Here is a 24941-nt window from a genome sequence, read left to right on the forward strand (position 1 = left end):
TGCTGTAACGCTGCTGGGGGGCGGGGGTGTGGCCAATTAAAACTTTCCTACTTCCTCCCCCCCCCAATAAAAACAGGAAAACAACTAGCAAAATTTTATTTGCTCATTTTTGCATTTAAAGTATTGTTCAATAACATCTTTGGCTTGAGATTCTTTGCCGTGGGCCCTTCACAACCACACAAGGGCAACCAACTGCTTTCGGGGCTGCCCTCCTCTGTCAGTTCTTGCCATCAGCCTCATTGGGGTCGACGTGGTGTACGTGGGGTGCCGCTCTCAGGCCCTGCACTCACTGGACAGACGCGGGCTCATCAGCTGGATGCGAGCACACAGACACGGCCTGGGCTTGTCTGTGGCTCTGAAGCTTCGCGAATCCCATGTGTTCAGCCATCGCGCGGAGGGGGTCCTCAGCACCTCTGGCACAGCAGCGCTGGCGCCCACTCCACCTCCAGCAACAGCTGTGGGGGCGGGTTATGGGCGGAGCCGAATCTTGACAACACCGGAGCTTTACTACTGGTTTTGGTCTTTTTCTTCATTAGTATTTGCTTGGTTGCTGGTAATGGCACTTTTCCAGGTTAGAGTAATCACTAATAACAAAGCACTTTTGCCATTTAATTAAATTTTTATATATGCCTCACATGGGTTCCCCCTCCCCACCCCATTACTGCTTTCTAACATGTTTAGGTGATATTTTGTAGCGTATGTTTTTCTTCTTTTCTTCTATCTTTTCCTATTTGTCCTAGTGGTTGCCTTGAGAATTAAAATTGACATCTTAAATTTACAGCCTGAGGGATACCGAGAATACCAATGTAGTCAACAATATTCAATTCTGATTCTCTGGTGGTTCTTTTCAATATTTCTATGGAGGAATGGGAACTTTTTTTTTTTGGCTGATCAAAGACATGGATTTTGTTTCTAAATTTTTACTGCATATAATGACACTTCATGCACCATACACACATACACATTGTCAAAATGCCCCCAAAGTAGCTGTGTTGAAGTGGTTTTCTGAAGTATGCCCTGACTTGAAGTGGATAAGAGTTCTTGTTTCTTCATACCTTCTCCATCAATTTAAATATTGTCAGGAAAATTTTACTTTTTGCTAGTCAGAGCCCTGGAAGGTCCGCAGGCGAAAGAGGCGGCAGTTTGGAAACCCACAGGGACATGTTCTGCCCTGTCTATAGGCCCGCTGTACGTCAGAATGACTGAAAGGCAGTGAGTTTGGGGATGGGTGGTATTTCACTGTCGCCTTCATTTGCATTTCTCTAGGAAATGGTGAGGCTGAGTGTCCTACAGGGACTGGTCACCTTTGCTTGCTTGGGAGGGTCTCTCAGGCTGGAAGCATTAAAGGGAAGCTGGCCCGGAGCCCTCAGTGAGCAGGAATGGCCGACCCCGCTCTGGGTCCCTAATCACTGCCCGGGCCTTCCAGGAGAGATGGGCCTGCTGGGGCAGTGTATCCATTCAGCTGGTCTTTGGTGACTGCTTGCGCTGAGCCATCCCGATATGAAAGGAGTGTTGCTTCAGAGAAGAGCAGCCCAGGTGCAGGGTGGAGGAAAGAACAGGAGCATCAATTAGTGAGTGGTGACCGAGTGTCCGTGTTTTCTTCAGGGATCGGCTCAGGTGCTCCTTTAGTACTATAATTTTAGGGTTGGGGACCCTGGCCGGGTAACTGGCCCCAGGCCCTTGGGAATAATCTCCACCTCTTTCCTTGGCAGATAAATTAACTGGCACCTGGGCAGCTGGAACCTAAGAAAAACCCCAAAGCTGGCAGAATAATTAAAATGAGATCACCCTGAAACCCACTGCCATTGAGCCAATTCCAACAAGTAGTGATGCTGATGGGCAGAGCAGAACAGCTCCTAGGGACTCTGAGACGGTAAGTCTTTACAGGAGCAGACAGTCTCATCTTTCGCCCACAGAGCGGCTGGTGAGTCTGCACTGCCGACCTTGTGGTTGCTCAGTGCTTAACCCACTCCATCACTGGGGCTCCTTAGATCCTCCTTACATATGGAAGTATTTATTGGGACGCTGAGATTCACTTCAAAATAATATAGAGGCGGGGGCAGACTGGCTGATCATTGCGGAGTGGATGAGAGGCTTAAGAAGGCTCATTAAATTGTCCTCTATTGTTATATACGCTGAAAGTTCTAGACATCAAAAGGTTAAAAAAACAGAACGCAAAAAAACCTCAATCCCTTTTCTTTTATTGCATCTCTTTTCTAGGGAAAGGGAACAGCCATTCCCACATCCACACCTTTGCCAACAACACGGTCCTCTCATCCCTCTCGCTCCCTACACTCACCCAAACCTCCAGGCCTGCACCTCCCTCCCGCTTCTGCTCCCCCTCTGGAGGCTGTGACTGTTCACAGGTGGAGAAACTTTCCCTTCATGGAGACCTGCCTGCTCCCTGGCATTCACAGCCCTTCAAAGGGCTCTCCAGGGTTGACGCTCAGCTCCTGCTCCTACAAACCATGGCCAGCAGATCTGTCTGTACCACAGCAGCCAGAGTGTCCCCTCTTCCTGTCCTCTACCCTCCGCCCTGCCACGAGGAACCTGGGGTACAGGCCTCAGTGTGATGTGTCCAGCACAGCCAGCCCTGGCATAGAGGGACAGTTCTGGAGATTCCTCTAGTTTGTGAGACCAGTGCTGGGTGAGCTGGGTTCTGTGTCATACTCATCCCTCCAGGCAAGGGGTGGAGGAGACCAGGAAAAGGTGGGGAGACCCACCACATAAGGCTCTTAGTCACACAGCCAGGCAAATTTGAAGGATGGGTTCACACCGATTGAGCCCTGGAACCCCAGCATCATAGGCGACTTGGCACTTCCGAAGCCCCACGCATGAACTGAGTGGGTCGCCTGATCAAGCCCACTCCCCTCTATGAGGACCGCAAGGTCTCTGCAGATGCTGGTCTGTTCCAGAGAGGAAACAGATGCGAGTCTGCGTGGCTATGTGGCTGTTTGCGAAGAAGCCAGGCTCACGGACCTGGGCAGCAAACCCACACATCCTCCCCATGGGGCGGGCTCTACCCACACGCCTCTCAGTACCTCGGCGTCAAACTTCTCGTTGATAGCAGGCTCAGTGGTGACCAGTTTCATCCTGCTGGCAAAGCGCAGAGAAGACAGCTGAAAACAGATCAGACGGACACTTGTCAGCTCTCCGCCATCCCGAACCTTAGCAAATTCCTCCAGGGTACCCCACTCCACACCTGCTCTTTAGGTTCAGAATTGGGTGGAGACCCTGCGCTGTGAGCACACAGACTTCTGAGGGGCAGCAGGTGCCGTGCCAAGAGATCTGCGTGTACTGTGACCATCTGGGGGCGGGGGGCAGCAAGGGAGTCCTTAAGGAGAGAAGAGAGGCTTTCCACCGGTCTTGGACGACATACGTCTCCTTAAGAAAGCAGCGAAGGGGCCCCGAGTTTCTTATGGCCCCTCTTGGGGTTCAAGGGTACTTTGTTATCAGGTGAACTTTTCCTCCAGGGATGCTGCCTGCACGTCAGCCGCAGCTCCCCTCCAGGGCCATCCAAATCCCAGGCCGCTGGGTGTGTGTCAGCGGAGCTCCCCCTGGAAACTGGGACGTCCCTAAGGGCCTCAGCTGGGAGGCCCTGTAGGCGAGTTTCACCCTGCAGCATTCCTGGAAATGATTCCTTCGGTGTCGGTAGATTCCTCAGAGGATGGAGACGTGCTCTCGACACCCACACTGGCAATGTTTTCCAAGGGGAACTTGCCAGACTCTCTTCTATGTGGGATGACACGCACCTCCCTTGGGGCCTCAGCACAGTCCTGGGTCTGAAGCCCTCCCCAGGCCATGACTCTGGACCCAGCCCTTGCTTACTCAGACCCTGGGACAGCCCCAGCCCCCTGCCCGCCCTTCCTCCCAGGAGAAGTCCATCTGGCCTCTGCAGTCTGCTCTTCGCTAGCTCTCTTCTGGACCCTTCCTCTGCAGGAGGCTGGGAGAGTCCGCCTTGAGGTGGGCCATGCATGTCTTTGCCTCCACCGCCTTGCCTTCTCTGCCAGGGAAATCTCTAAGCAAGCCCTTTAGCCCTAGCCTGACTGGCCCCACCAATGCTGCAGGAAAGCGTCCCCTCAGCCTCCTCCCTCTGGGCGATGGCTATCTTCCTCTCCAGGCTGGGTTCTCTGGGCCAGACTGTCATTTCTTCCCTGGTGCGCCTCCCCTCCTTGCCCATGGAGGTGCTTCGTCCTTCGGCGCTCACACAGCCTGGAAGATGTTTCCTATGTGGCTATGCAGTGCTCTGTCCCCAGGACTATCATCTCCCTCCCACCCCCAAAGCTGCTTTCAGTCTCCTCGCCTCGCCTGATGCCCTGTTTTGCCCTCTCCCTCCGCACCTCTCTGCCCCTTAGTACTCGGCCTCTGGATCTCAGCCCTGGGCCGCCCTCTGCAATTTTGCCCCCACTCACCGTCTGCACACCTCTGCTCTTCACCAGGTTTGCGGCTGCGGGGCTGTGCTCAGTTAACCAGGCCGGAGGGAGTCAGCCTTGCCCAGCCCGGGCACCCTGCAGGACAGATTCCAACCCAACCTGTGGGCTCACTTGGACTCACCGTCTCTTCCAACTGCGAGGCTTCTCCGTAAATGTTTGTCACCAGCACCATGTTGCAGTTACCCCCTGAAGGACAGAGTGTGCAGAAGGGCTGTGAGCCACGGGGGTCTTCTGCCAACAGACACTCAAGCAGGTATGAAGCTGGGAGGCAAAGGGGAGGGGCAGGAATGGGAGAGAGAAGACCCAGCCCTGGAGCTAGAGCGCAGAGGAGAGATGGTGGGGGCCAGGGTGAGGGTGAGGGGGGGTGTGAGCTAGGGGCTTGCTCAAGGGGGCACTCAGCTAGCAAGCTGACACCCATGATTGTGCTATTTGGCTCAACACAAAGGGCCCAGGACACGGGGAGGGTACCCACAGCCCCTGCATCTGGTAGGGCCCTCAGTTTCAGGGGAAACAGGACAAGGGGGAGAGCCCCTCTCTGTGAGGGCTTCAAGGCTATGACAAATTCTGCCGGCCAGTCTGAGGACAGGGACAGAGGGAAGGCATTCTTGGGAAAGGCATGAACTTAGGCAAAGGTCTGGAGAAGTGAATTGGCACAGCATGTTCTGAGCTTCAGAGGGCAAGGGTACTGCTGGGTTCTGCCGGGTTGGGTGTGTCTAACGCCACTGTGAAAGGACTGCAGGTCAGCCAGCGTTAACAGGGAGGGAGCAAGCCCAGGACCACCGATGGCGGGGTTGCTCAGACCTTCCCCTCGGCATCCATGACACCCTCACCTAGCGAGTCCTTCAGAGCATGGGTGAGCTTGCACTGCCGGAAGGGGATGTGGTCCCTCCTCTGGTCCCCGAGTGCGATGATGGCCTGCTCCAGGAATGACAGCGACTTGTTGATGTAAGTGGCTTCCTTCAGCATTCGGCCTTCAGACTATAAACCAGAGGCCCCGTTAAGAACGGCTGTCCTTCCAGTTCGGAGGGACGCAGCAGGCCCGTGGCCAGACTGGAACACCCTTTACTAGAACCAGGATCTTCCTCTTGGGTCAGGAGATTGCATCCCACCTTGGGCTAATAATGGTCAAACTAATATGCATAGGGATACCCGTTTGAGTGCTAATGTGAATATGAACACTTATTTACATTCAGTGTCAGAGATTCATACCAGTCTGAATACACACGGGGATACTGATGCAGATACTTGTACAAATATTCCAGCAGGTACTCCAGAGACTATTTGTGCAACTAGATGCATATGAAAGTATATACAGATACTCATCTGAATACTCATGAACACTGAGGTTAATATTTAAACTCACAAATATTCATGCGAATATTCATACGCAGAGAAACACTAATACTAACACGGAGTCTTTACGAAGCACTCCCAGGGCGATGTGCATCTTACTAAAAATTGAGGGGCAGTCTCTCCTTGCATCTTTACAGAAGTCCCGCGGGATAGGACCAGCCCAGTGTAACAGCTTTCTCATCCTGTTAGTTCTGCCCCTCCAGCTCTTCAGGGTCAAGCCCACATTTGTCAAGGTCAAATTTGTCAGGGTCAAGCCACCGCTTTGTCCAGGGAGGTCCAATGAGCTAGCCAGCACCAGGCCAGAAACAGGGCCCAGGGCTAGTTGAGAAGGAGCCACTTGCTTCCTGCACTTACCCCAGACTTGCCCAGCCTCTCTGAGCCTGCTAGGTCCACCAAGTTAATTTTGGAAGTGATGTACTTTTCATCCGATAAGGTCCGAGAATGGGCCTACGAGATACCCAAAGTGAGGTATGAATCTCGACAGGGAGGAGCCTGTGACTAAGCAGGCCCCACCTCAGGGGAACGGGACGGGCCTTCCCAGGCCACGCCACAAACTCGTACTTACCTCCACGTAGATGGTGAAGATGCAGTGTGACCTGGAAGAGTTTTTGTTCATGGTGTGAGAGGCTATAATCTTGTTGGTCTCCCCCTGGAGAGGAAGGGAAACAGACACCAGTTTGAAAAGGGCAACGTTTGCCTCGCCAGCAGCCACACAGATGCCCTTATCACGAGAGCCATCCGGCAAAGCTCTTCCCCGCGCTGGAAGAAAGAGAAAGAAAACCAAGTTCAAAAACAAAACCCAAACAGATGAAACAAACGTACACATTATACGACAGACTTCAACCCCAGTACATCCGCAATTACACTGAACGCAGATCGGCAAAGATGATCAGAATAGAACTGAAAAACCCAAAATCTTCCTAATGTGTTCTTTCAGCAAAAAGCAAAAATAAGAAATTTATAGACATTCAGCTAGCTTAAAATTGTGTTGTTGCTGTTCATCAAATGCCTTTTGGCAAAAGTTAAAAAAAGACATTGAAAAAAAAAAAAAAGGCGGATCACAGGATACAGAAGCTATCCGCAGCTCCGATAACTGAAAACCCAATTTCCAGAATACGCACGGGTGACTAGGGCCCCAGTTCAAACACACAAGTGCCTTCCAAATAAATGCACTTACACACGGCTCTGCCATCAGTCGATGACTGCTTTCTGGAACCGATCATGACCAGAGTCTTGGATTTACCATCATGATCCAGAGAAAAAGGCCCAATCGAAACAGTGGCTTCGGAGGGCGGCTACTGGGCGAGTCATGTTCAAGGCAGAGGAGGTGAGCTCAGAAGGTTGTGTTGTTGCTCTCAGGTGTGGATGGGTCGGCTCCAGCTCTCAGTGACTGTGGACAGCAGAAGGAAACACCACCCGCGCCTGCACCGTCATCACTGAGCCCGTTGGTGCTGCCACTGTGTCGGTCCATCCTGCCCAGGCCGCCCTCATTCCCACTGCCCCTCTGCCAATCCAGGCACGAAGACTTTTCTCCTGACAACATGAGCCAAAGCTTTACGATCCTCGCCTCTGCGGAGAATTCTGGTTGAACTTCTTCAGACACACGGTTCTTCTCTTGGTGGTCCGCGCTGACTTCCATATTCTTCACGGCACCATAGCTCAAACTCTATAGCATGACCGGTCTGGTCTTCTGTATTCAATGGCCGACGTTTAATTCTTATTACTATTATTCTAAAAGCAACCTTCATGGTGTAGTAGGTTACAAGTTGTGTTACCACAAGGTCAGCAGTTTGAATCAACCACCCACTCCAAGAGAGAGAGATGATGCTTTCCCTCATAAAGATTTAGTCTCAGAGACTCCAAGGGTCAGCTCTACTCTGTCCTCTGTGAGCCGGAATCTACTTGAAGGCAGTGGGATTGTTGAAAAGGGCCCTGGTGGTGCTGGGGTGGCGTTGGCCTGCCAACTGCAAGGTTCACCGCCCCCTCAGTCCTGAGAGAGAGAGCTAGGACTGTCTGTGCCTGTAAAGGTTTGCAGTTTCAGAAACACCCGGCTGCGGTGACGACGCTGGAGTCCCTTCGGTGGCGTTAGCGGTAATCTTGACAGAGTTTCTCCAAGGAAACAGGACCATGACTGGGGCTTATTGTGATGAAGTTTGAAAAAGAATGGAAAATCACAGAGGTGAGAAAACGTCCCGAAAGTTACACGGAGGCTTTTCCCTCCTCGTCACAACAATGCGCAGTCTCCAAGGGGAGCAAGGGCTATCCCAGGAAAATTCTGTAGGGAAACATCACCCCAACCATTCTAGAGCTTTAACTTTGTCCTTTCTGGTATCTCCGAGAACTCAAAGAGTATTTAAAAAGAATATAATTTGGGTTATATTCAAACTGCTGCCTTGACATGGTGTAACTGAAGAGCACAGCGTTCTTTGGGGAAGGGTTAGTGAGCATTTGTCCCAGGTCAAAATTCAGCGGGTTAGGGGTGAAATAAACGGAAAACACAGGGAGGTAGTGGACTGAGTGATGTGACACTGTGGGGCCTGTCATCAAATCAAGGCCACGAAGTCAAAGTGTGTGAACTCCTGACTGGATAACTGTTCTGTGGACATTTACCCCAGTGTTTGTGTGTTTTAAAGCATGACGAAATCTACCGGATGTGTACCCACATATACAAACGAGAATATTTCCAGCAGTACTGTCTATGATAGCTCAAACCAAGAAAACCCAGATATCTATCAGAAATAGGACAACCAAATGAATACACTAATGAAAATGAAACAATTACAGCAACAACTCGAATTTTTAATTAGTAGGCAAGATGTAACCAGACATGATAGAATTCATCCCACATGCTTTCGTTTCAATATAAAGTTCAAAAAAACATGAAACCATGCTGTATATGGAATTATGCATAGGTGGTATAGCTGTTTAAAAAACAAGGAAGAAAACAACAACAACAAAACAAAAACAAGGAAATGATTACCATAAAAGTCAGAAGAGTGGCTATTCTAAGAAAGTATGAATAAATACTTAGTCAAGATAAAAATTCTTCACAGACAATTTAGAACAGAAGGAGCTCTCCCCAGAAGAATTCACTTCAGAGAACAGCACTGAAGCTGCAGCTCAGGGAGAGGGACATGTCTGATCAGAGCACATGGGAGCAAACAAAGGGGGAGGAGAGAGAGTGGAGCACATCCCGGCCCACCAAGCCCTGAGGATGACATCCCTGCTCAGAGCAGCCAAAGCACAGAGAGAACCATATGGCTGACCCCACTATGACACGACATCCCCCACTAACCCAGAGCCCTACGGGGGCCAACACAGGAAACAGTGCTGGAATTGTATCCGATCTGACCCCACCACACCGAGGCAAAACACTAAGGGCATGAAACAGAACAGCAAGGGGAACAGAGCAAGGAAGTCTCCCGGGAGTACCAAAAATAGTCTTTGGGGCCAGGGTGTGGCACCCTCATCAGACTCTATCAGAAAACACTCCTAAAGGTCAACAAACAGACTTTGAACTATGTACAGGCTTGTCTTTCTTTTTGTCTTTTTATTGTTTTGTTTTCTTTTGTTGCTATGTTTTGCTCTGCCTTGTATTTTGTGAGTATTATTATCTCTGCAGGTTTATCTAGATAAGATAGGAGGGAAAAATAATGTGGAGGAGAAAACAATGGGACGAGTAATTGGGGTGTGTGACATGGGGGGAGGGCGGGAAATAAGTGGTGTTAACAAACCCAAGGACAAGGGAACAACAAGTGATTCAAAATCAATGTTGAGAAGGGTGTAGGAGGCTTCCTAGGGCTTGATCAAGGGCAATGTAACCGAGAGGAATTACTGAAACCCAAATGAAGGCTCAGCATGATAATGGGACAAGAGGAAGGGAAAAGGAAATAGAGGAAAGAACTAGGAGGCAAAAGGCATTTATAGAGGTCTAAATACAGGCATGCACATATGTAAATATATTTTTATATGATGGGGAAATAGATCTATGCATATATTTATAGGTTTAGTGTTAAGGTAGATGGACATTGGACTTCTACTCAAATACTCCCTCAATGTAAGAACACTTTGTTCTATTACCCTGGCATTCCATGATACTCACCTTCTCAACATAAGCAAATATGAAGAAAGCTGATGGTGCCCGGCTATCAAAAGATATAGCATCTGGGATCTTAAAGGCTTGAAGATAAACAAGTGCCCATCCAGCTGAGAAGTAACAAAGCCCACATAGAAGAAGCACACCAGCCTGTGATCACGAGGTGTTGCAGGGATCAGGTACCAGGCATCGTCAGAACAAAAAATCATATCATTGTGAATGAGGGGGAGTGTGGAGTGGAGACTCAAAGTCCATCTGTAGGCAACTGGACATCCTCTTACAGAGGGATTGCTGGGAGGAGACGAGCCAGTCAGGGTGCTGAATAGCACCGATGAAACATACAACATGCTTCCCTACCCCCACTATCATGATCCCAATTCTACCTTACAAATCTGGCTAGACCAGAGGGTGTATTCTGGTACAGATAAGAACTGAAAACACAGGGTATCCAGGACAGATAAACCCCTCAGGACCAATAATGAGAATAGCAATACCAGGAGGGTGGAGGGAGGGTTGGGTAGAAAGGGGAAACAGATCACAAGGATCTGCATATAACCCCTCCCTGGGGGACAGGCAACAGAAAAGTGGGTAAAGGGAGACGTCAGACAGTGTAAGACATGGCAAAATAATAATAATTTATAAATTATCAAGGGTTCATGAAGGAGGGGGTCACGGGGAAGGAGGGAAAAAAATGAGCTGGTACTAAGGGCTCTCAAACAGAAAGCAAATGTTTGTTTTTTTTCTAAAGCAAATGTTTTGAGAACGATGATGGCAACAAATGTACAAATGTGCTTGACACAATGGATGTGAGTATGGATTGTGATAAGAGTTGTACGAGCCCCCAATAAAATGAGTTTTTTTTACTTACCATCTTGGAATCCCACAGGGGCAATTCTACTCGGTCTTACAGGATCGCCATGAGTCGGAATTGACTTGATGACAAAAATATATATTTTTCAGTACTATCTGAATTCTTACAACCTGCATCTATTAATTTTCATTCTGATGATCAAATAACTAAAACCGTAAGAGACAAGGAGAGGGAGGAGGAGGGAAGGAGAAACAAAAGGAGACACAGATCCCAGCCCTGCCTTCAAGTCAATTTTGACTCATGGGGACCCTGTGTAGTGGGGTTTCTAAGGCTGTAAATCTTTAAGGGAACAGATAACATCACTTTCCCCAGCAGAGCAGCTGGAGGGTTTGAACCGCTCACCTTGCAGCTTAGTGCTGACCCCAGAGTACCACCAGGCATGTCTCAGAGATATCGCGGGTTTCATGGCGAACCACTGCGATACAGCTACTATCACCATGAAGGGAGTCACACAAATTTCTTGGTTTCCTCCTACATGAAGAAGTTATGTTTACACCATACTGTTGTCTCTTAATTAAGCAATATGAAAAAGTCTGAAATATGACAGGGGCACAAATGAGCACACACTGTGGGAAACATGGCGCTGGCAGACTCTCTTGACTCAGGATGCCACCAACCTTCAGCCTGTCAAAGCCACAGGACCTGCCCAGCGCAATAAAGTTGAAGGATAAAATGAGGTATGCTTGGGAGAGAAACAGAAGAGTAAGGACACCTGCGATTTGATCGCCTCACCTCAAAAAGGAGGCTGAAGGCATCCTCCTCCTGACTTGTGCGGTGAACTGACAAGCCCTTGATGATGACCCCTTGCGGGTTTTCCACGATGGTCATTGGAGTGTCTGTGGGTCCAACATAGGGCAGGGTGGACAGGAGATCAAACAGGGTCTCATTATAGATTTCCAGGTAGGAAACACGCACAGTAATGGCATGTGTGGGGCGCTCTTCAATCATCCTAAAAACCTAGATGGGAGATTGGATGTAAGTCACCAAGAGCAGAACTCCAACAACCCGTCCGTGCTGCAGGAGTTCTCCCCTCGGGAGGGAACCTCGAGACGGTCGAGACAATCCCGGTTCTCAGAGAACAGAACACGCAGTGGCGTTGGCATGGTGACCATTGCCTCATGACTGGTCCATCATGAGACAGTTATCGTTTGGAAGTTTTTCTTTTCATTTTTCAAAATCATTTCGTAGATTTGTTTTTTGAGCTTTGGCTTACAGATTGGCTAATTGTACAAGCCCCAGAAGAAGCGCCATGATGGAAAGGGCTGTGGCGTACAGCTCTCCCCTCTGGCTGGGGTTTCACCACTTGTAAGCCTCTCTGATACCCAGCATGCTATTCCATCCTCAGAACCCTCCTGGTAGGGGAGCAGGGCAAGGTCAATACCCACTTGTGGACGCTCCAGGCAATAAGGCTATTTATTGGTCTACGGTCCCTTAGCTAGACAGGCTCAAAGCCAAGCCAGGACTCAATCTCCTTGACTCCTAGCAGCCTCCTTCCTTACGAAGAACTAAGAGGGATCATCAGATGGCTCCTCTCTGGGCCTTCCCTTTCTTAGCATCAAACGGGGACTTGCTTTCCCTGTCTCCATCTGCGCCGTGACATAGTGGGCACACTAGCCACAGAAGTCTGCTCAGCAACTGAAAAGTGGCCCGTGTGAAAAAGAAGTGGAACCTTCATTGCCTCCGATCTTAATTTATATAAATTGCAAAGTTGAGGCTCAAGTGGTTATTAACTTTTAAGTGTGTCGTGTGGAACAATTTGGTGATGGGAATCTACTTTTCCAGAGGTGGACTTTCTGAAATTTAAATACAGACCCAGGCTCTCTGGTGAATAATTATTGTCTACATTGAGCTGGGCTGTAAGTTTAAAATGCACACCACATTGCAAACACTGAGTGGGAGAAGGAGAATGTACAACATCTTAGGAACAATGGGAGCCCTAGGCAGCAGAGTGGTTGAGTAAGTGCTGGGCTGGGATGCACCAGATGGGCAGGAAGAAACCAGCAGCCTCGGCCCCGGGAGAAGGCTGCTTTGAGGGGCACTGGCTGATGACAGCGAGTTTGTGTTTTTTGGTTTCAATGAAGAATGGTCACACTGATTATGTGTTGAAGTGATGCTTTAGGTATAAGATCTTTTTAACAAAACTCATGTTCCTGATGACAACTTAGGTACAAAGATGCTCGACACAATGGATGGATGATGCATTGTGATAAGAGCTGTAAGAGCCCCAATAAAATGATTTGAAAAAATGTCATGTCCCCTGCTTTTTAAAAAATGTTCTTAAATATGGCTACAAAAAAAAAACAAAAACCCTCAACATTGTATTCCGGTATGTGGTCTATCTGTCTTACAGTGCAGGCGGGGACACCATAAGGGGGCAGGAGGAAACCCTCGGCCTCCACCTCTGCCCCACTTGAGGTGCTTCCAGAATCCACACTCCTGAACCTCTAGGGCAGGCCTGGTCTCCACTCACACCGCCTAGAACCCCAGGGCTCAGCCAGTCCAGAGTTAAGGACCTGCCCGCTTCTTCCCGGGTCAGAGGCAGGGGCTGCTGAGGAAGCTGGAGCTGGCCGGAAAGAAGCTCTTGGAGGAACCACACCCCCTCATTAACACCAGGGAGCCGCATGATTAGGTCCTCCAAATCCTTAATTACAGACAGCTTCTCTGACCTGCAGAGGAGCAGGCAAGTCAGACGCCCAGAGCTCTAGCTGCAGCAGGAGGAAACAGCTCAGGTCGGGTGTGGGTCAGAGCCAAACAGGAACTATACCACGCCTCTGATACTGCACCCCGCCCTCACCCCCCAGCTTGAGGACCCTGTCTCTTATACAGATTCGGACTCCTTGGAGGAGTGGACCCTGCTGGCTGTGTCCAGTAGCTGGCCGTGTGTGTGTGTGTGTGTGTGTGTGTGTGCGTGCGTGCGTGTGTGTGTGTGTGTGTAAGAGCGAGCGAGCTACATCAATGGCAGAGAGGGGGGACCTGTGTCGAAACCCACTTGGGTCCATTTTCTACCTGCTGCAGGGCACGCGGGAGGATCCCCCGGTGCTTGTAATTCTCGGTTGCCCCCGTCATGGTGTATGTCTTGCCAGCTCCCGTCTGCCCGTAACACATGATGGTGCCTGCAAACATTTAAAACACACCTTGGTGACGTCCAGGAAGGTCGTTCTAAGGATGACTCTCCCATCCCTCAGGATGCTGTCCCTTGCCGTCCGGTACACACCCAGGGTCAGCTAGAGGACTGTCTTGCAGGAGGCCAGTGGGAGAAGTCAAGAGCATCGGAGATTCCTGCCTTGGTGGCAGGGGAGTGGGTAGGAGAACAGGGAGCTTCTGCTCCGAATCTGCGGGCCGAGCCTTGCTCTACTATTCCCTTCACCAGACCAGGCTCTAACTCTAGAGCTTCTGAGCAGGGCAGGGAACCTCACGATTCAGAACCAGATTTTTCCTAAAAAGATGAAGGTAGAGACCAAGCACTAGACTCCAGCTCTTCTTTAGCTAGGTCGTGAATTGCCAGGGTCTCAGAACCATGCCTTCCGTGGGACTGGTCAGGCAGAGGGCATCCGTTGCCCCGTGGGTAAGGAGAGGGCTTTTCAACATTCCCTGGATGAGATGTAGTAGTAAAGGCATTTCCTATCACTGGAGGAAAGTATTTGTTGACTACAAGCTCATCCAGGCCCAAATAGGGCTGCCGGTTGGTCCCATGCAACTTCTAGAAAATGGACCGCCACAATCAGGACCCACCCAAGGTGGTCTCATCTCACTGATGTCCTTGGAAAGACTGCCACCTCCATCCTTCAGTCTGTCATTGCCATCAACTCTTGGACATGAACCCCAGTCACCTGGATTCCAGTCCCCACCTGCTTTTCTCCTGGTTTGAGCAGCCTGGAGCCAGGCCCCATATGGAAGATTACTTCTGGATATTTACCCAGCAGGCAATGCTAGACAAGGAAAATCAGTTTTTGCCTTTGAAACATGGATGAGCTCGTTCCTCGTTCCTGGGATGAGAGATTTTATACAAGAAGGACTAACATGGATCGGCATCTGAGTTGGGGCCAGAAACAGTATTTATTTACAAATGAACAGGAAGGGGTCACTTCAGTTGGAATCAGGCCCCAGGGGAATCAGTCCCTTCACATGGTGTCCTCAGGGCCGTGCCCAAGACTCTAGGCTTCTCTGCCTCTACTTCCTCGGATGCAGCCCTTCAGGGAGCCATGAAAACCAAGGAGAACATCTTTGGGCTAATGGGACCACATCTATGTATCATCTGTGCAAAGAGCCACAATATTTAGACATTCATATGCAACAGACTCCGAAACAGAAGGTCTGAAACCCAGCTCACGGATTGCAAAATAAGACATTCTAGACAGCAACCACCAGATGGTCAGAGTGTACACAAACTGCGATGTGCTCTTTGAAGGATAACGTCTATTAAAAAAAAACCCAAACAAACAAAACCCTTAGCTTGAAAAAGTTGTATTCAGATTTTCTCAAGCTGTTTCTTAATGTGTCAAGAAAGCCAAACTCTCAAGTTGTGAGTGATGTATGTTTCGGAAACCCACAGCAGCAGACCCGTCCTGCAGCTTCTCTGTGAGTCAGAATTGACTCAATGGCAGTGAGTATTTTACACTAGAATATGAATGTTCTATGCTAGAATAATCCCCTACTAGAATCCTATAATAGACTATCAATCCTATACTAGGGATTCCAGACTAGAATATGAATACTCTGTACTCAAATATCATAATCCTATACTAGGATTCCACACCAGAATATGAGTATCAATTGTGGATGGATCATGCTAGTAAAACATGGAGAAATTGCACTTAGCCAATAGTCGATAGCAAAAAGTTCACTCTCCAAAATGATCGTAAGGTCCATCTTTAAGAGTTAATCCTTGAGGGATTTAAGACATGATCTTAGCAGAACCCTGTGCCCTACTGTGAGCTGGGGTCACTTAACCTTCCTGTGAAGGTTGGGTGTCTCGGGTCATCGGATCGCACCGGGCCCACAACTGCACTGAGTGCATTGTCTTCCACCTGCGGGACCCTGGAGACGGACAAGGAGGCAATCAAGTGTGTAGTAAAGAAAGGTGATAACTTCCTCTGGCTTGCCACAGAATACTTGGCTCATCTTCCTCTGGGAGGGGCTCTACAGGCTCTTGCGCAAGGCCAGGGCTAATGGTGAATGAGCTGCATTACCATTGTAGCCGTCCAGGGCTTGAGAAACCACATCCTTAGCGACTGTCTCATAAACCAGGTCCTGGGAGGCGTCGTGAAGAACTCCATCGAGCTTGAACGACCAGTCTGTCTGCTGGTTATTGACAACTCCTTTCCGAGTGTCTTTTTTTAAATGAATGTCAATGCTCTGGCGAGGAAGGGAGAGAGAGCAAAGATGTTCTTTGTTAGGAAATGGGGTTTTTTGTTTTTTTTTTTAGGCCACTGCCAGCTGAGGCCTGACTTACAGGGAATTGAAGAAAGGAACCTGAGGAAGCGGAGACTCCCACGGGTGGGCTGGTATTCCTGATGGGAGCTTTGGGAGGGAAACAGGCGCGCCTCTGCAGAGGCTGCAGCAGCACCATCCTATTCCTGTGAAAGCAGCTTCCCTCCCGGGAAGGCCTTGAAGGAGGCTGCAGAGACCCGTGGGTTGGAGGCCTATGCTTCGGGTGATTGGCAAGGAGGCTCCCCCAGCTCAGCATCGCACACAACCCATGGGCCAACGTGAGGGATGATGGCGTGGGCGCCACAGACAAGACCCTGGACTTCTCAGAGCTACTCACTAGGGCAAACTGAGAGTGCTCAACCTGTCAGTATTCAGCGGGTTTCCACTAAGTGTCAGCTGGCTTAGAGAGGTGCCTGGGAGTCAGCAGGAATGGCTACTGTAAAGAGACTGGTTAAACTGTTGCACTGACTGCCCCTCACACAGGAACCAAGACCTGGCCCAGGAAGCAAAATGAAGACCCAGTGAGACTCACTGGAAACCACATCCAGCAGGGCACTTTTCACAGGGCGGTGCTGATCTCTGTTTGGATGGCCTGCCTTTGAATGCTTCCGGCATAGACTGACTCAGAACTGCCCACAGAGGCTGAATGAAGACACCTGCCAGTCTCACGTTGCCCCAAAGAGCGAGGGTTCAGGGATGGAGAAATGTTTCTGGCTCTCTTGACATGAAATCCCCTCACTGCTTTGGTATGTTTGACCATGATCAATGAAACCCCCTGGGAGACTATGTAAATGAAAACTTTCTTAATCGTGGACTGTCTGAATACCAGTTTTTCTGCTTCAGTTGTGCTCATGGTAAACTTATTGATCAAAAAGTCAATCTGAAAGGCAAGTTTACGAGCTTCCTCATCAATGAAAGGGTGGGGATGGGAGGAGTTTGGAGTCTTATTTGAACACCTTCCAACTCAGTGTTGGTCCTTCCTGACAAGGTCGTCTGGAAGCAGAGCCACCCAGCAGCGAGGGAGGACAGAGCAAGGCCCGGGCAGGGAAAGCAGACCCGCTGCACTTACTTTGAAGTCCTCTCCGTAGCTGATCATTTCATGAGCAAAGTCATCCGTAGGTTTGACTCTGACGAAAGCATGGACTCTTTTCCTAGTGCTCATTCTAGCTGAAGAGGAGAGAACAGTGACATGTTCACACAAGTCAGAAGGGAGGCGCGGCTCATTCAGCTCAGAAAAGGGTGGCATGCACATCTTCCATCTTGAAGCTCCCTCGCGGTCCCCGCGTATGCTTTCCAGAAGTAGCGTGTGCCTTTTGGAGACTATCATACCTGAAACGTTCCTTTCCCTTAAAAAAATCACTTGGATTTACAGAAAAGAAAGACAGACAGGAAAGGGCAGCATGCAGCAGGTCCTGTTGTTCCTAGGCAGCTAGGACAGCCTTTCTTTCAACCCTTTGACATTTCCGTGCTCCATCCACAGACAAGCCAGTGGCTCAAGTTCATCAACGGTTCTGAGGGAGAAAGGTAAGGTGGTTTGCTTCTGAAAAGACTTAAAACCCACTGCCTGCGAATCAAGGCTGCTGACCTTGTCAAAACCGCCAGCAGCTCCAAGGGAGCAGAGGAAGCGTGCTGCTCCAGGAAAGGCCCAGAGCCTCAGAAACTCACTGGGGAGTTCCACCCTGTCCTGCCAGGTCGCCATGAGGTAGAATTGACTCCATGGCCCTGAGCTTTTTGAGTTCCACCAAGTTGATTCCCACTCTGACCCTGTGGGAGGGCTGAACTGTCCCACTGGGGTTTCGAGGCCGCTGAGCTGCCTGTCCAACACAGTAGGGAACAGAGCGTTTGGGTTTAAATCACTGACCTTGTGGCCGGCAGCCCAACGCTTAATCCACTGAACTAGCAGGGCTCCTGCGATCAAGACTGACAGCCTCAGAGATCCTCTGAGCAGTTCTACTGTCTTGTCGGGTCGCAAGAAGTTGGAATTGGCTTGACGGCTGTGGGTTTGATCCACAGAACCCAGCTCAGTAAGGAAGTGTCCTTTCTACCTTATCGGGTACTTGACCATTTCCCACTAAACTCAGTTGCTGAGTCCAATTTGACCCATAAAGACCCTGTAGTTATAAGATCTAAAAGCCCCATAGGTTTTCTGAGTCTATATCTTTCCAGGCGTTGACAACGTCTTTCTTCTGCGGAGCGACGGAGGGGTTCGGACCGCTCACTTTGTAGCTCGCAGCTCAATGTGCAACCAGCGCGGCTTCATGTTCCACTCACGATCCAAGACCCACATATAAAGCAGAGCACGCCCTTCTTAGCAGACTCATCTCAGATGGAGTTTTGACTCATGTATTATTCTTTTACTCCAAAGCACCGTGAAAAGCATTAAAACTCATTTTCTTTTCTCAATAGATCAGACATATCTCCTCTAGAGTACACAGTGCTAATAATTAATCTAATCCATAATCAAATAAGCTTTTTTCTCCAATGCTCTATGGAAAGAAAAATCGCAGACACTTCCTATCTCCTCCCCAAGCTCGTTGTGATCCCGTCCCCATCATCTGTTTTCAGCCACACATGTACAGTCAATCCCCATTCTTCAGAGTCCTTTGTGAATTCACCTACTTGCTCAAATTTATTCCAGTTCCCCCAAATCAATATTCCTGGCTCTTCTATGGACATGCACAGAGCAGTTAAAAAAATATTGAGATGCCTGATATGCAAATTCCTAGTGAGAGCCAACAAGGTGTCACTATGTCTTAATTCACTCTCATAGACTTGCTGAATTTATGAAGTTAAGGGAACTGTAAACAACTGTCCTTTTTTGCAGTCTATTTAGTGTCATGTCTTTTTGGGACTTTGTGCTTTTGCCTGGTGGCTCACTGTTTAAGGGGGGCCCATATCACACATAGTAAGAGTCTAGTGTTCCTAAGTGCAAGAAGGCTGTGACGTGCCTGACCATGAAAATGAGAGTGTTACATATGGTTATATATTGACTGGTTGATGAAAATGTGACCAGAGGGTTGTGGGAACCCAACCCTGTAATCCCCTCTAAAAGCAATGATTCAGTAGTCATTAATTTAGTGTTTGCAACATACAGAACATAACTAGCATGAATAACTAGAATTTACTGCATTTATCTTCTCATTTATTTACATATAATTACCATATATAGTAAAATAAGTTAAATATATCTTATATGGCTTGATGGTATAGAATGCAAGCATATAAAGATTACAGGATCGTAGGTTCAGCTAAATGGCTTTCCTAATGTTGAGAGCCGTCCCATAAATAAAGGAGCCCTGGTGGGGTAGTAGTTACGAGTTGGGCTGCTAACCATAAGGTCAGAGGTTCAAAACCACAAGCTGCTCCTCTGGACAAAGACAGGAGTTTCTACTCCCCTAAAGAATTATAGTCTTGGAAACTCACAGGGGCAGTTCTACCCTGTCCAATAGGGTCACTATGAGTCAGAAATGACTTGAGAGCAGTCAGTTTGGTTTTGTTTGACCCCATAACGGAAAAGATCTTCTCAAGGTAAAAACCATAAACACCTGCAAAGGAGAATGTTGCATGGAGTAGGTTAACTGATCCCTAAGATTCTTTCTAAATGAAAATATTTTGTAAGCATTTCTAAAGATGGAATGGCATCACAATCTTCCTAATAATAACTGAAAGCTCTCTTATATTATTGGGTTTAGTCCCATTGGTCAAATCACACTAAGTCCCTCTCTTGGGGCTGCCTGTGTAAAAATATGTAATACTAATTAGGCAGCCAACTTTGGTTCTAGCATCCGCAGAGCACGGAGGAGCAAAAAGGATTATTAAATACAGGTGATAATTATACCGATTTTAATTGCTTCAAGGGAATGTCCAACTTAATCAGTTTTTCAGGTGTCTCATTATTTACACCATGGGTTCCCAAATTTTTTGGCCTACCACCCCACTATTAGGCAAAAAAAAAAAAAAAAGTTTACTCAGCACACCCTGGCAATTGAAAACTTTTTATACTATAGTTCATAATCCAAGATAAAGCATGGGGATCTGCTTTTGCAGCCCTCTGGACCGTCCCAGGGCCCCCAGTGCATTGGACTGCACACTTTGATAACAATGATCGACACTGATGATAAAGGATGAACTATTGAAAGAAAATGCTGACAGTTCTAAAATAAACTATGTGAAAAAAAATCTACCTGTAGTCCTCATTGTATTAAGTCTAGTTAAGGAATATTAGAAAACATGGTTTCTAAAATATATAACTTGATTGTTCACAGCATTAGGCAAATTAACACAATACCATTTAAAATAGTTCCAAGATTTGGACTTTCACGTGTAAATAAAATTTCCTTTCTAAGATTGTCTAATGTGTTAGGATCCTGTTTTGTTCCTTTTATAATTCTAGTAGCATCATCCTGAGATTCAGTTCTCAAGTTTCAGTCATGCCTTTTGAGAGGGCTATGAGAATAAAGAAAAACTGTTGAAGAGTTCATTTAGCATTAGAGCTACACAACAATGGAGACAAGACCAGGGGTCAGGATGTGTTCTGTTTCTCTTTTGATCTTCCTGTCTGGGTTGGAGTAGTTCAACAAGAAAGGAGGCTTCTGATCCTAAAACAACCTGTTTTCCCCTGGGGCCAGAGAAAGGACTTGAGAACTTGAGTAAAAGATAATCAGCAGAGGAATCTGCAGAATTTATGACAAGAATTAGGGGAGCTAATTCAATTTCATCTCCAAGTCAGAAAATAGCAATATCGACATTGTTAAGAAGGGGGAAATGGCCTGCTTGTGCTTCCGCTGAGCACTCTCAGAAATACACTGATGCGGTGCTCACTCTTTTAAAACGAATATTGCAGACCTTTCCTGTGTGTGCCTGACATAAATTCCTTCTCTTACTTTTTTGCTGATTTTAGAAATTTTAAAAAGCATGTTGAATGTTTAAAGTGACAGCATTTTACGTGTGCTGTATAAGAGGTTCTATGAGCGTTAACCCCGATGAGTCCAGATTTTAAAATTATTCATGTCCTTCCACATTTCCAGAGACATGTTGTGCTGACCCACGGGCAAGCCGCATTACCTAGGATCAAGTGGCAGGGAGAAACTTGATTTCAGCAAGTTAAATAGATAGTTCACAGCTTCCGTGTGGATGAAATGCAACTGTAATTGTTTTAATCAAATTCCTGTTTATAAGCCCCTTGACCATCATATCAAATAAGCGAACATACACTCAAAAACCAAACTCACCATCATTGAGAAGAGGAGGGGGAGAAGAGACCCCATGGTTTCTGAGGCTGCAACCCTCATCTTTCTCCTGAAGAGCGGCTGATGGTTTCAAACTGCTAACCTTGAGGTTAGTAGCCCAATGCTTACCTCACGATGCCACCCTGACATATTTATCTATCGCAGAGTGTGTACATGCTTCCTACATTCTTCAAGTAAGTATGTCACAGACGTCTTTTCCCGGCCAAGGGATTGTTGAGATTTTTTAATTTTTAGAAAATGAATATGAAATGTATTGTAGTAATCAAGGATAATGGCCTGCCGAATTTATGTTGTAATATTTGCGTGGGCAAAATTGAGCTCTATAAGTACAAAGCCTCTGCCAGCTCTAACCTGTATCCTCAAGGAAGGAAACGACCAAAGCTCACTTTCGTCTAGGCCAGTGTTCTCAACCTTCCTCCTACCGCCACCCTTTCACACAGTTGCTCATGTGGTGGTGACCCTCCAACCATCACATTATTTTCATTGCTACTTCATCACTGTCATTTTGCTACTGTGATGAATTGGGCAACCCCAAATGAGGGGTGGGAGTTGGGGTTGAGACCCACAGGTTGGGGACCACCACTGGTATAGGCTTTTGGGAATTTGATCACAGAGGGAGGGAGCTGTGCCTTGGCTCAAGGAAACACTTGTGCTCAAGCTCTGCATTTCAATCCTGCCTGCCCAGGGAGTCCGGGTACTGCCTCAGGGTGTCCTTAGAAAGGAACCCTCCAGAAGCAGGGAAGCTCTGGAGGCAGGTTCTCTCTAAGGCGGTCTTGTCCATTAACAGCACAAGGAAATTCAGCACAGGCAGTGTGAAGCATGCCCCGTCCTCCCAGGGGCTGCCCCTCCTCAGCCCTGCATTTTGCCACAAGCACATGCACATGCAGTTGCCTCCATCTGCACTCCCAAAGCCCGCCCCTGGGCTCTGGACATGCAACAAGCCTTCCCTAATACCCACACTCTACTCCGCAGACCCCCAAGACCCAGACATTTGGGGACCCCACGCCATCTTGCACTTACTGAAATACCGCTTGTTACTGTTCTTACGCCGCTTCATTTGAATGAGTTTCAGCTCCCAACTTAAATGACAAGCTGCTTGTAGGCAGGGCCTGTGCCTTTTAAATGGTTTGAATCCCCCCACAACATCCACAACAGTGTCCCGGGCAGAGCAGGTGCACCAAAAATGATGACTGGTGGTGGTGATGGTCATGGCTGGACGTCAGAGGGTGGAGGCATCTCCACTGGTGAGTCCATCTTCTGTCACTACTGAAAGAGGGGTTTAGTTTCACATCCCAAGGAGCAGGTGTCAACTCCCCTCCCAGATCACCTTCAAGCCCAAATGCCCGTAACCCTCCGAGGGCACTTGGCTTCTACCCTTTCACTCGCAAGAAGCCCTCTTCGGTAGCTCTGTGCAGTGTTTTAGCAGCATCCTCGCCCCCTCGTGACCTTGTGGGGAAGGCCCCTCTCTGGTGTACCAGGCAAGGGGAGCTTCTGAGATACCACCAGGAGTCCTCTGTTTTGCAAGGCTCTCCGTTTTCTCGTTTGTTTTGGGGGGTGAGAAAGAACAAAATGAACGCCCAGCACTACTGAAGGCTAGACAAGAGGAGAGGGATTGACTGGCGGCTCAAGCCGTAGGCACCAGGGGCACCCCCTGCCTTTCTGCCCTCCACCAGAATCCCCTGCCCAGGCGACCCCCTCATCCGGCACTCCCAACAGCTACAGCGGCGGCAGCTACTGAAATCAGAACGAGAGCCCAACCTCACTCAGCCCAGGGCCACACACAGACGCGAAGAAGCCAAGCAGAACTAGCGTTTTCCCTCTGTGACTCAACGTACCAGACCCCTTTCTAGAGACCAAGCGGCAGTTCCGCTTGAGCCCACTCCCATCCTTTTCTGAAGTAGTTTCATCGTCCGTAAAGCGAAAGGCTCTGATTGCCGATCCCGAAGCGCCCTCCAGTTTGAAAGCCGACGAGCGCCGAAGAACAGATGGCCTCCGGCTGCCCCAGCTCTCGCGCCTTGGACGCAGGCGTGACGTGAGACCCTCGCGAGGCCAACGGAACGCTTGCCTCAAGCACCCCAAGCCCCAAGCCCCGGCCAGGGTGCTGTGCTGTCTGCCCTCGCTGCATAAACAAGCGAGGCCAAGCCCTAGGACTCCGGGGGGAGCGACGTTCGGACCCCCGCTGCTGCCCACCACGCGGGCGCACACCCTTGCCCAGCCCCCCGGCGCTGCGTGCGCCCTGCTCACCGCTCGCGAAGCCGGAGCGTGCCACGGGTCGCTGTAGCGGCTGAAGCCGGGCACGCGACCCGGACGCCCCACGGGAGGCTGACAGGTTGTGTACTCTGTCGCCATGGCAACCGGTCACTTCCGGGGGTTCCGGAAGTCTCGAGTAGTGGCGGAAATGAAGTCCGTGGTCCTCGGCCAAGACGACAGGGCCAAACTGGAAGACGGGAAATGGCAGCGACTGATTTAGGAAGGCTGCAGCCGTTGCCAGCGAGGAGCAAGAGTCGGGACAGCGCAGGAACGGAGGCTGCTTTAAGCCAGGAAGCGGGGCCTCAGGGCTTCCGGCGCAGAGGAGTTGCTGTACGGCGGCCGCACAGGCCCGTCCCGTTCCGACAACGCGCTCCGCGCTCCAGCGGGCGCACGCCCTCGCCCCGCCCTACAGAGTGTGGAGCCGGCGGGTCAGGCCTGCGCAGTCGAGGCGGCGGGGGAAGATGGTGGAGGACGGCGCGGAGGAGCTGGAGGATCTGGTGCACTTCTCGGTGTCCGAGTTGCCTAGTCGCGGCTACGGAGTCATGGAGGAGATCCGGCGGCAGGGCAAGCTGTGCGACGTGACGCTCAAGGTACCGCGCGCCGGCTGGGCGGCGCGGAGCTGAGGGCAGCGCGGCCGGGTGGGGAGGAGAGAGGGCTGGTAGGGGAGAGGTTGAGCCGAGGTGGGAGAGGGGCCAAGTTCGCGGGGAGAGAGATGCCTCCCGGGAGGAGGAGGGCAATTAGATCTGGTGGGAGAAGGGGTGAAGGACAGCTCCCCAGCTCGTGCCAGGCACGCGGGGAGGTGCCGGACTTAGGCCTTAGGAATGGGGGCAGTGGGGTGCCCGCCTCCCTCTTCGGTTACACTGAGAAAATGGACTTGCAGCCCCTCGCTGGAGGAAGGGGCGGTGGCAGACTGTGTCTTCCGATGAGCACTCCTGAAACATCTTTCATTCTCATAAACCTGTCTGTACCCCTTGAAGTTGGTTGTGCTTTGGGAGCAGCGTGGGCTTCTCCTTAGTAAGCATTGCTTCGCCTTGATTTTCAGATGATCACTTTGTCTCCGGAGTTTTTGGAAATCTTTGGAGGTGGGTAGCTACCTGCCCTGCCCCGCCCCACATTGGAATCATCCTCTCCCCGCACCACCCCCACCACCCGGGTTTTGTTTTTTTGCTTTTGTTTTTTCCTCCCTTTTAAAAAAAGCCTTGGAGGTTGGGCTGATGGGCTGGCTGTGTAGAGGGAGGGGTGCTGACATCAACAGGGAG

The 24941-nt window shown here is 49.5% G+C and overlaps 2 protein-coding genes and 1 long non-coding RNA gene across 8 annotated transcripts in view; 2 read left to right on the plus strand and 1 right to left on the minus strand.

Annotated features, from left to right (window-relative positions):
• KIF9 (kinesin family member 9) overlaps nucleotides 1-23989 on the minus strand; it is a 47067-nt gene extending 23078 nt beyond the window's left edge. The window contains exons 1-11 of one of the 5 annotated variants that reach the window (XM_075547243.1): nucleotides 23677-23988; nucleotides 22453-22698; nucleotides 17253-17350; nucleotides 15943-16108; nucleotides 13760-13866; nucleotides 11486-11710; nucleotides 6352-6435; nucleotides 6141-6233; nucleotides 5264-5411; nucleotides 4555-4619; nucleotides 3042-3119 (exon numbers count right to left, since the gene is read on the minus strand). In XM_075547243.1, coding sequence (XP_075403358.1) covers nucleotides 3042-3119; nucleotides 4555-4619; nucleotides 5264-5411; nucleotides 6141-6233; nucleotides 6352-6435; nucleotides 11486-11710; nucleotides 13760-13866; nucleotides 15943-16108; nucleotides 17253-17350; nucleotides 22453-22642 — 1254 coding nt within the window. In that variant the 5' untranslated portion in view covers nucleotides 22643-22698; nucleotides 23677-23988. Of the gene's footprint in view, nucleotides 1-3041; nucleotides 3120-4554; nucleotides 4620-5263; nucleotides 5412-6140; nucleotides 6234-6351; nucleotides 6436-11485; nucleotides 11711-13759; nucleotides 13867-15942; nucleotides 16109-17252; nucleotides 17351-22452; nucleotides 22699-23267; nucleotides 23432-23676 lie in introns of those variants that run through there. The other 4 variants (XM_075547244.1, XM_075547245.1, XM_075547247.1 and 1 more) reach the window with 4 other exon arrangements.
• On the plus strand, nucleotides 1716-16974 carry LOC142445430 (uncharacterized). The gene is made up of 3 exons (XR_012784022.1): nucleotides 1716-1873; nucleotides 4440-4686; nucleotides 16179-16974. It is a non-coding gene; the product is annotated as an uncharacterized LOC142445430 (long non-coding RNA).
• The window catches only part of KLHL18 (kelch like family member 18), a 49520-nt gene continuing 48406 nt past the window's right edge, over nucleotides 23828-24941 (plus strand). For both annotated transcript variants that reach the window (XM_075547249.1, XM_075547250.1), the window contains exon 1: nucleotides 23828-24272. In XM_075547249.1, the coding sequence (XP_075403364.1) occupies nucleotides 24144-24272 (129 nt within the window). In that variant the 5' untranslated portion in view covers nucleotides 23828-24143. The remainder of the gene's footprint in view (nucleotides 24273-24941) is intronic.

The sequence above is a fragment of the Tenrec ecaudatus genome, chromosome 4 (assembly GCF_050624435.1).
Source record: "Tenrec ecaudatus isolate mTenEca1 chromosome 4, mTenEca1.hap1, whole genome shotgun sequence".
NCBI lineage: Eukaryota > Metazoa > Chordata > Mammalia > Afrosoricida > Tenrecidae > Tenrec > Tenrec ecaudatus.